Source organism: Beta vulgaris, chromosome 7 (assembly GCF_026745355.1).
Source record: "Beta vulgaris subsp. vulgaris cultivar EL10 chromosome 7, EL10.2, whole genome shotgun sequence".
Taxonomy (NCBI): Eukaryota; Viridiplantae; Streptophyta; class Magnoliopsida; order Caryophyllales; family Amaranthaceae; genus Beta; species Beta vulgaris.
Genome location: NC_079208.1, coordinates 3,378,019 through 3,389,909, shown reverse-complemented (window position 1 = coordinate 3,389,909; position 11,891 = coordinate 3,378,019). Strand labels below are relative to the sequence as shown.

The 11,891-nt window shown below is 35.8% G+C and overlaps 1 protein-coding gene across 1 annotated transcript; it reads right to left on the bottom strand.

Moving 5' to 3' along the window:
* Positions 1 to 546: 546 nt before the first annotated feature.
* On the bottom strand, positions 547 to 5,379 carry LOC104898303 (jasmonate-induced oxygenase 4). The gene is made up of 4 exons (XM_010685358.4): positions 4,719 to 5,379; positions 2,224 to 2,468; positions 1,213 to 1,546; positions 547 to 1,038 (listed from the first exon to the last, which is right to left on the bottom strand). Exons 1-4 carry the CDS (start codon positions 4,917 to 4,919, stop codon positions 796 to 798), a joined length of 1,023 nt encoding a protein of 340 aa, XP_010683660.2. The 5' UTR covers positions 4,920 to 5,379; the 3' UTR covers positions 547 to 795.
* Positions 5,380 to 11,891: the final 6,512 nt, after the last annotated feature.

Below are 11,891 nucleotides of genomic sequence, written 5' to 3'. Positions count from 1 at the left end.
GGCTTAGTAGTCTAATTTGCCGTTGCAATAGGATTATCTACCGTTGCAATAAACCTATTGCAACAGTTAAAAATTGACGTTGCAATAGGGTAAAATGACGGTTACAATAGACTTATTGCAACGGTTTCAGAGAAGCCGTTGCAATAGGCCAAAAAACCGTTGCAATAGACCTATTGCAACGCCAATAAATGCAACGGTTACGAACCGTTGCAATAGGTCTATTGTAACGGTTTTTTGGCCTATTGCAATGATAATTTAGGGTTGCAATTGCTCTATAATGTAGTAGTGTTACCAATATGAGAAATCTTCTTTTTGAAGATGATGTAGTCATATATGGTGTGGCATGACATCAATAGAGAGAGACATATGGCCATAATAGTGTTGGTATAATATATTCCTTTAATAAATTCCCCATGTATCAATTTATATCAATAATAGTTTGAAAAAGAAATAGAATAGGTTTTGTCAAAGGTTTATATGATTTTTTTTAGAGAGACTATATTATTTGCACAATCTGATTGAAACATCCAAAATAGATAAATAAATAAAGATGCCCACTACCAATTTCATATAAAGAGATAAGCTATTTTACTATTTATTCAAATCGAACACCATAGTAGTTATCACCAATTCGTACAATCTTAAAACTAAAACATAATCTTGATTAAATCTACTAATACATATGATATAATAACACACGTTAAGATATAATTAACACGCGTAAAGCAATATAAAAACATTATTTCAAAGGCTTCTTTATTGGAGTATATCCTAAACACTGAGTAGCAACTCCCTCTAGTTATTAATTTTGACAACATTAATCTGCCTTTCCTCTGAAGCCATGTATTTGAAGTAAACTTGGCCATAATCCTTGAGCCTCTTGTATAATTGAGGTCTGTCCTCGGTGATTAGTTCTTTGAGTGGCCCAATCTCCTTTTCTGGATTTGGAAGAGGAAGCATTGCTAAAGAGATTCGGTCACATTGTGGATTTATAACGACTTTGTGGATCGGACTCTTGAATATGCCATTACTTGCTATCTGCATATATATACATGTGTACATTACATCAATGATATACCTCGTTGATTCTTAGAATGCTCTGAATAATAAATAGTTTTTTAAAACCAATCTACTTATTAAAGAAACAAAATAGTGGAAAACAATTAATCAAGGGTATTACAACAATTAACATGATCACATATATGTAATTACCTCCAACTGATCACCAACATGGATGACGAGGGCTTCAGGAATGATGGGAACCCTAAACCATTGACCATCTTTTAAAACTTGAAGCCCTTCTATCTCCTTGTCTTGCAAAAGAATGGTGATGGCGGATCCATCTGTATGTGCTTTTAATCCAACGACTTGATTCGAGCTCGGACATCGAGGATAAAAATTGAACCTTGCATGTATTATATCTTCTTTGTCATCTCCCCATAGTTCAAAGAATCTATTCTCTTCCAACTTTAAGGAACGTGACATAGCTTTTAGGAGAACGTTAGTCACGAGCTCAGTCTTGATTGAATAATCATGCAAAGTTTCCCTAAAATAATCAAGAGTGGTCCAAAAATAATTAGTCTCATTTATGTGCAATATCATAAAAAAAAGTAACGAACGAAATTATCAATCTTGCCAAATAATAAAAATAATAGTAGTAGTAGTAGCAATAATAATAATAATAATAATAATAATAATAATAATAATAATAATAATAATAATAATAATAATAATAATAATAATAATAATAATAATAATATAATAATAATAATAATAATAATAATAATAATAATAATAATAATAATAATAATAATAATAATAATGAAACTTAACTATAGCCATGAAACAAATATATAGGAGCTAGAGGTGGTAGCTCAATGGAGTACCACTCCGAATTACAGGGTGTGGTAGCTCAATGGAGTACCACTCCGAATTACAGGGTATTGCCTAGGGTTCGAATCCTCGTCCCAATAACATGTTGGGGCATTTATTTTTAGGCTATTTAGCCTTGTACCCAGCCTTTGAACGGGTGTGCTTTGCAGGCAGGGGTTCGTTTTCGAACCAATTATCTTTTCTAATGAAAGAAATATATAGAGATAAAAAGGTATGTACAATTAGAAATAAAGAATGAGTTTTAAACCATGCTAGACTTAGTGATATTTGAACTAGATTTCCAAACATCTAGATTACTCGGAGAAAGAATAGCATTCAAGTTGTGCTCACCTGAAAATTTGAGGTTTCTCAGGCCAATATTGAAGTTGGCGCTTACAATGTGGAAAAACTTGAAGATGAAGTTTATCATTCCAGTTGAAATTACCACGTCGAATTGCATTATCATTTCCATAACCTTCAAGGCTATCACCTTTGGATGAGTACTTTTCCTTTTCCTCTAGCGGCAATTTGAAGAATTGCTTGCTCATTTCTCGTATCTCATCAAGCAATTCACTCTTTATACCATGATTCACAAGCTGTATTCCATTATTGAAGTAGGTTAGATTGATTTAAAGAATAAAGATTTTCTTGAAGAATATACATTTTATTTGTTCTTTAATAATCACTAGATTTTTTATTTTATGAAAGTGTATTTTTTATTAATCATTATATATCGAATTTCAGAAATTTCTCTCTGTATATCTATATTCTCACATGCTATCATAAACCACTCATCTTCCAGACGCTTTTATTTTTTTTATTTACTTTGTTTGTTTAATAAGATAAGTTGAAATCCTTTATAATTAGGGGAGAGTTTGGGGATTCTTCTTTACAAAGAGTGAGACTCGATTATATAACATTTAAAATTGTACGTAATGTCAATACTAATAGACTAATAGACTATCATGATGCTCTATTCATTAACATAATATGTGTGTGTTTCATGGCATATGAAGTAAAAGTTTACAAATGGAGGATGCATATATGAAGCTACATCAATATTACAAATTTACATAATAGCTGTGTTTTTTTTTTGGTAAAGAATACAATAGGAATGTAAATCGCTCTTTTTACTTCAAATTGACTTACAGGCCTACAACTCCAATAATTGTCTACTAAAGTTGGAGCGAGAAGTGGAAATAAAGATAAGGAGAAGTATGATGCAAAAAGGCAATAAAAATTGGGGATACTTTTCTCAATTGACATCTGAGATAGTTTTTATTTTTATTTTTATGCAGACATCTGAGATAGTGAGATGACACTTTTTCATGTTTTTCGATTAATAACACATGTACGTAACTAAACATGAACGGTGCACCACATATTAATTGCTCCATACGTTTTTAGACTTTTACTGTTTTCCTTTTTTTAAGGATGTACTTCTATAGTCCTATTGACCTATTATTTTGTTACACGATTCTACTTCTAGGATTTTGAAAAATGGACCTAATCCTGAACTCGAATCTGATTTGAAATAAGCGAATTTGGGTTGAGATTTTTGATTCATTTATTGTATATTTATGTGATAATTTTTCTTTAATTTTATATTCGTAAAAAAAAATAGTTATACGGAATTTTGTTGATTCCTCTTACTATGCATTTTTTAATTATTATAATTTTCTCTCATACATAACTTAAAATATTCAAGTTTGGAATTGTATCTCGACAATTTTAAAAAATATACTGTAGCCAATAAAATGAGATAGATAGAGTATATGAAAATTTAAAATTTAAACTAGCGACAAGTCCTACATATCATGTTTTTGTATCGTTGTTTGATATGTACGTTTGTACAAGAGGACTTCTTATATATTGTGTTTTTCTAATAGAATTGAAATTGAAATGGGTGATATGTATGTTTTCATAATATATAAAGTAATTAAATCATTTTCTGTCTCTGATTATTATGTGGAGAGTCGCATGGTTTAATTATATTTTCCTCACTTCTCTTTAATTGCAACATTTCGAATTTCGCGCTTACTAATGTACACTTTATGCTATTAATATCTATTGTTATGTTTTGATAAAAAATAGATACTTCCTCCGTTTTTTTTACATGTTATGTGATAGGAGAGAGATAGAGGTAAGTTATTATCCAAAATAAAAGTATAATATCTAATTTAAAACTTCCTGAAATAAAAAGTGTAACATGTAAAAAAACGGATGAAGTAAGTATTAATAATGAACACATCAAGACAAATCCAACAACATCTCAAATGACTATATTTTTTCATATATATGAAACACAAAAGCTAGTTATATATAAGTAATTCTGAATAGTGTCAAAACTGGAAGTATTCCAATTATAAGGGATCGGAGGAAGTATGAATATTCAGCAACTATCTTAAACTTCATGCAAATAACAACTAAAAAATGTGGAGGAATAAGCAACTATAGTCTACTCCCTCCGTTTCCTAAAGATATTCCCTCTTTCCGTTTAAGGGTGTTTCAAAAAGATCTTCCCTCTTTTGTTTTATTCCTTATTTGGCAAAACAAATTTCCCTATTTACCCTCTCATGTCACTATCATATGGTCCACCATTACATTATTAATTCAATTTTATTCCCTTTCTCTCTCCTACTTTAATCCCTTTTATTTGTTTATTTATCTTAACCCCTTTCTCTCTCCTACTTTACTCACACCATGCCCCACACAACTTGATTTTCCTTGGTATCTGTAGGAACAGTAAGTGGGAAGATCTTTAGGAAACGGAGGGAGTATATATCTACCAAAATCCTAATAAGAACAAAGTTAAAAATTATAGAAAGACAAGGAATTAAATGAACCTGGAAACAACCCCATGAACTAAGAGCAGAACAAAGTTTCTTAAGTTCTTCAGGGTTTGACGATGAAAGGAGCGAAAAGTCGATGATAGGACTGTCCATCAATGGAACAGGACCATCATCCTCAAGTTTTTGGATGTAGGTTTCGGGCACATAGCCACTTTGAAGTAACTCTTGCACAGGTTTAAGAGAAGTAGGGGCCATGTTAACACACTTCCTGTTTTTGTAATGTTTTGGTCGATCAAATTTCTTGTGAAGTATTTTGAGTGATGTTATAATGCAAATAAGAGGAGAGGTTTAGAACTTATATAATGTGGTTGATCAACTTACTGTTTACACACTTCCTTCAAGACACGAGAAACTATTTTACGTTACGTACGTTGTTGTTGAATTGTAGTCCTCTACCCCCTTCTTCCCGGACGACTATTTTAATGGTCATACACTTCTAAAAGTTTTTACCAAATTTTGACTCACTTTCATTGATTATTTAGGTATTGACAAGGGTTTGTTGTTTTTATCTTAATTTTGCTTATTTTCAAAATAAAAATTAGTTTATAGAAAAATAAGGAAAGTCTACAAAGCTTAGAATGGTTATAAAAAAATAAGAAAAATTCAAACAAACTAAGAGAAGTTAAGGAAAAAATGAAAGGCGAAAACAAAAAATTCAGAATAAATAATAAAAGTACATAAGAAATAAGATAAGATAAATTAAGCAAAAATAAGGTTAAGAAGACACATCCTAAATTCGTTATTTCGTTAGGATTTTATTAATATATATGGGTTAACTTAATTAATAAACTTTTTTTTATATCTATTTAACTTTAAAGCAAGTGACTTATATATCTTTTTTTTTTTTTTTTGAGGGGAGTGACTTATATATCTTTATTTTTGTAACAAAGACAAGTAAATACAATAACTTTAAATAATATAATAATGAGTACTATGGATGAAAGGAGTCTACTGATGGTTAATGCTAGGATTTCTTTTGAAAATAAAAGTTACATACTCGACCACTCCCTTCCATGACGTTCTTTTTATACGTAATCTTGACACCATTTATAAGTAAGAGAATCTTTTAAATTATTTTCGAAATATAAGAAAAAAAAACATATGGATGTGGGGTCTTGTTTGATTCAACCAAATCAGTACACTAGGAATTTCAAACTTAATTTTGTAATATTTATTAATATGTACGTAGTTATAGATAATAATAATACAAAATGTGTATTTACAAACATAAATACATAGAAATTGCAAGAATTTTATAGGAAAGATGGAGTAATTATTACTTTTAGAAAAAGAAAACAATCGGCCAGAGTCTTTGGGGGGTTTTGTAGGTCAATTTAGATTTTTGGAAATAGTATGCTAAAATTGAAAACCAAATTTTATCTTTGTTGATATCACCATTTTTCAGGGTTGTAACTAGAAATAGATCCCATTTCAAGTCTAAATATATACTTCTACGAACTTCTAGTTAAGTACTTTTCTTTTTTGTTTTTTTTGGAAATATGATTAGATGGACTATTGCTGTTATAACGGATGTGAGAGAGAAACAAATAATGAATGCAAAAACAATAAAAACAGACACCAGAATTACGTGGTTCACCAAATTGGCTACGTCCACGGCAGAGAGAGAGATAATATTTTATTATGAGAAGAAACCAGATTACAGAGAGAACAGAGTGTTTTTCGTAGTGTAAAAGATAGGTTAAAATAACCTATTTATACAAAACAGCTAAAAACGCGTTTTCCGCGTTTTTTCTCCGATCCGCCCGACCGGGCGGTCCCCAGCTCTCCTAAACGTATACGCGCGCCCGACCGGGCGAGACCTGCCCGACTGGGCGAAACAAACGCTTCTCCAACTTTGCTCCCGCGCCCGACCGGGCGAGATTCGCCCGACCGCCCGGGAGAGACGCAGTTTTGCGTCTCTCTTGTGCAATTCGTCGAACACTTCTTGAGCACCACAATTCAAGGCATATTCTTACAAATCTCCACCTTGACTTGAATTCTCTCATAATCACCAGAAAACCAGATGCATTGATCACAACGCCTAGAATCTCCCAAACACCAGATTTGTCCCAAAAGACAACCAGACCAGATTAGTCCCTAAGGACTCCAGAATTGCCCCAACAGGGCAACTAACACTCACGAACATTAAGTAAGTCCAAGCAATGTTGGAACTTACTCTGCGGAACCGGCTTGGTGAACATATCAGCAGGATTATTAGCAGTTCCTACCTTCTTCACCTTAATCCTTGTCTCACTCCTCAGAAAAAGATATCTGACATCAATATGTTTAGTCCTCTCATGATGGACTTGATCCTTGCTAAAATATTGCACTTAAGCTGTCACAGAACACAGTTGCTTGATCATGATGTAGACCCAAATCACTGATTAACCCCTTTAACCAGATCCCCTCCTTAGCTGCTTCTGTCAAGGCCATGTACTCTGCCTCAGTAGTAGACAAAGTTACAGTAGGTTGTAAAGTTGCTTTCCAACTCACCACAGAACCACCAAGAGTAAACACATATCCAGTCATAGACCTTCTACCATCTACATCTCCAGCATAATCAGAATCAGAATATCCTGCAACTAAGCAAGCCATATCACCTCCATAAATGAGACCAATATCTGACGTACCTCTAAGGTACCGAAAGATCCTCTTGACTGCCTGCCAATGCTCCTTACCAGGATCACCCATGAACCTACTAACCACACTGACTGCATGTGCAAGATCCGGCCTAGTGCACACCATAGCATACATCAGACTCCCTACTGCACTAGCATACGGAACCCGACTCATGTACTCCTTCTCCTCAGCCGACTTAGGTGCAAAAGCCACAGACAAATGACTATTCGAAGCACTTGGAGTATCTATAGGTTTTGCTGTTGACATGCCAAACCTTGACAATATCTTCTCAATATAACCCTTCTGTGACAAGAAAAGTTTCTTCTGAGTCCTATCCCTATAAATTTCCATCCCCAAAATCTTCCTTGCTGCACCCAAATCCTTCATTTCAAATTCAGCACTGAGAAGTTCCTTCAATTTCTGAACATCTGACTTGTTCCTGGCGCTATCAACATATCATCCACATATAGCACTAAGTAGATAAAAGACCCATCTGTCAGCTTGTTATGATACACACAACAATCATATGAGCTCCTGTTGTAGCCTAGCTTCATCATATAGCTATCAAACTTCTTGTACCATTGCCTTGGAGACTGCTTTAGCCCATATAAGGACTTCTTCAACTTGCAAACACTGTTTTCTTTTCCTGGAACTTGAAACCCATCTGGTTGAGCCATATATATCTCCTCCTCCAACTCTCCATGTAAGAAAGCTGTTTTTACATCTAGCTGCTCAAGCTCAAAATCCTGATGTGCAACTATCGCTAGTAGCACCCTGATGGAAGTATGTCTGACTACAGGCGAAAAAATCTCATTATAGTCTACACCCTCCCTTTGTGTGAACCCTCTTGCAACCAGTCGAGCCTTATACTTGACCCCTTCTTCAGATGTCATCCCTCCTTTTTCTTGAAAACCCATTTACAAGTAACAATTTTTCTCCCTGAAGGCTTAGACACAAGCTCCCAAGTCTCGTTCTTATGAAGTGACTCCATCTCTTCCCCCATTGCAGCAAGCCAATGGGTAGACTCCGTACATGTAACTGCCTCCCTATAGGTTGATGGCTCATAGACATCCACCTCTTCAGCACCTGCAGTGCATAAGCTACCATATCTTCAAACCCATATCTACTTGGAGGTTTACCAAAATTGTCCTTATAGGACGTTCCCGTGCCAGGCTAGGCGCCTCCTCACTAGACGTCGAAGATGATGGTTCTTCAGAACCAATGTGTTGATGATCATCACTCTCATCATGAGTGACTTGCTGCTCCACCTGTTTATCAACACTACTACTATTTGACACTCCAGTGGACATCACATAGGATTAAACATAGAATTTTCATCAAAGACTACATTTCTACTAAGTATAACCCTTCTCTCAGATGGGACCAGATTCTATAACCCTTAACCCATCTCCATACCCACAAACACTCCCCTTTTAGCCCTTGGTTCTAATTTTCCTTCATTCACATGATAGTAACATTACAACCAAAAACTCGCAAATTTGAGTAATCTGCAGCTTACCGACCACATCTCATATGGTGTTTTGAGATTGATCCCAGAATGAGGTCCACGATTTATCAAATAACATGCTGTATTGACAGCTTCTCCCCAGAACCTTCATTAGAGAGCATGCACCGAGCTCTCTCCAGAAGTGTCTGATTCATTCTTTCTGCTACACCATTCTGCTGTGGTGTATTTCTGACAGTGTGATGCCTAGCAATCCCTTCATTTTTACAGAACTCGTTGAACTCAGACAAACAAAATTCCAGACCATTATCAGTTCGTAGCCTTTTGATCTTCTTCCCAGTTTGATTTTCCACTAATGCCTTCCACTGCTTAAAATTATTGAAAGCTTCACCTTTTGACTTCATGATAATCAACCAAGTCATTCTTGAATAATCATCTATAAAAGAACAAAATACCTGTGACCTCTCAAAGACTCCAGCGTGAAGGACCCCAACAATCAGATGGATATAATCCAGAGTACCTTTTGTTCTATGAATGCCCTTAGGAAACTTGCTACGATGTAATTTCCCAAAAAACAATGCTCACAAAACTCCAGGTTTGTGACCTTATGGCCACAAGAAGATCTGCCTTGGAGAGGATTTGCATTCCTCTCTCACTCATATGACCAAGTCTCATGTGCCATAGCTTGGTCATATCTCCTTCTGAACCTCAGACGATGCAATAGAAGCTGAACCTGAGATAGTAGAACCCTGCAGAACATACAAATACTCCGTTGACCCCCTTAAAACCTCCTTTGAACCCTTGCAAAATACACAACTCCACCACTCCCTCTGAAACTGAAACCCTTACTGTCTAGTAGACTAAGTGAAAATCGATTGTTGGTCATCTGTGGAACATGCTTAACATTTTTCAAAGTATAGATAATATCATCATGAGTCCGGATCTTGATAGAGCCTATTCCAACTATCTTACAGACTGCACTGTTAGCCATCGAAATATTTCCCCCATCTACCTGCTCATAAGTAGTAAACCACTCCCTATGAGGACTCATATGATATGACGCTCCAGAATCAAGAACCCACACATCACTATATGTTTTCTCATTTGCCACTAGAGCAAGGTCATCCTCAGAATTCGAATTTTCTGCTGCAACAGCAGCAGAACCAGAACCAGACCCAGATTTGTTCTCCTGATGCTTCTTTTTAGGACATTCCTTCTTCCAATGTCCCTTTTTCCTTACAGTAGTTACAGATATCATTAGGTTTAGGACCCCCTTTAGAATTTCCAGATTTCTTAAAATTCTTTTTACCATGTCCTTTACCTCCTACTACTGGCCACTAACCCAGAAGACTGACTTTCTGTACTACTACCAGATGCCTTATGGCGCAATTCCCTAGTATGCAAAGATGATCTAACTTCTTCTATCTTTACCAACAATGAAAGATTGCACAAAATTTTCATACGATATAGGTAAAGAAACAAGCAGAATTAAAGCGGCATCCTCATCCTCCACCTTCACATCAATATTACGCAATTCTAATAAAATTGTATTTAATTGATCAAGATGATCTCTAAGAGGCATACCTTCCTGCATACGCAGGCTGAACAGACGTTGCTTCAAAAGCAACTTGTTGGTTAGAGATTTTGTCATGTACAAACTCTCTAATTTCAACCACAGACCAGATGCGGTTTCCTCCTCCGCAACTTCAGTGATTATGTCATCTGCCAGACACAACATAATCGTTGAATGAGCCTTCTCCTCCAGAACGGCCATCTCAGCGGTGACTGAATCCGTTGCTTTCTTTGCCAACGGTGCCCACAACCCCTGTTGCTTCAGTAACGCCCGCATCTTGATCTGCCACAGACTAAAACTATTCTCCCAGTAAATTTATCGATTTTGACATTCACCCCAGACATCTTTCTCACGCAGATCGAAAACCAAAGCTCTTGATACCAGTTTGTTATAACGGATGTGAGAGAGAAACAAATAATGAATGCAAAAACAATAAAAACAGACACCAGAATTACGTGGTTCACCAAATTGGCTACGTCCACGGCAGAGAGAGAGAATATTTTTATTATGAGAAGAAACCAGATTACAGAGAGAACAGAGTGTTTTTCGTAGTGTAAAAGATAGGTTAAAATAACCTATTTATACAAAACAGCTAAAAACGCGTTTTCCGCGTTTTTTCTCCGATCCGCCCGACTCCCCGGGCGAAATCCGCCCGACCGGGCGGTCCCCAGCTCTCCTAAACGTATACGCGCGCCCGACCGGGCGAGACCTGCCCGACCGGGCGAAACAAACGCTTCTCCAACTTTGCTCCCGCGCCCGACCGGGCGAGATTCGCCCGACCGCCCGGGCGAGACGCAGTTTTGCGTCTCTCTTGTGCAATTCGTCGAACACTTCTTGAGCACCACAATTCAAGACATATTCTTACAATTGCTAACATTTTTTTAACAAAAAAATAATCAAATTTATTATGATAATCAATTATCAGTCCTGGCCTATTAGTTCTTAGAACTCGTTTGATTGCCAAAAGGCATGTAAAATGAGAAAAGTATTATGTATGTGAGCTAACTAGCCGACAGTAATTCACGTGTATTGAAAATTCTTGAGAATTTTTACCTCTTATGATGAATCACACACACACTTAAGCTGAATTGGGCGATATATTTTGATCAAATACAAATCAGTTTCACCTAATCTAGAAAAGTTCAAATCTTGTGCTGATTCAAGTAGTTCTAGAGTTTACGACTACGCTTATCATAAATCATACTTAGAGTAGGTGTGATTGATCTTGAAAGTATGCGAGGTCCACTTTTAAACTTTGAATGCAGGTGAACAACGCCTTATTATTAGTCTCTCTTTTCCAGAATAAAAAATATAAAATATTGATATGGTCGGAACTCGGAAGAACAGCTTGGTTAACCGGTATATGTCATTATCTTAATTCTTAGCCGCAATGTAGTATAATTTGTCCGACGACAATAGAAGGTGCCACCTTGAAACTTTAAAGAATCTGACTATCTGAGTTGTAGTTCTTGGTCATAGGCGGTGGGTGGGGTTGATAAGAGTGTAGCAC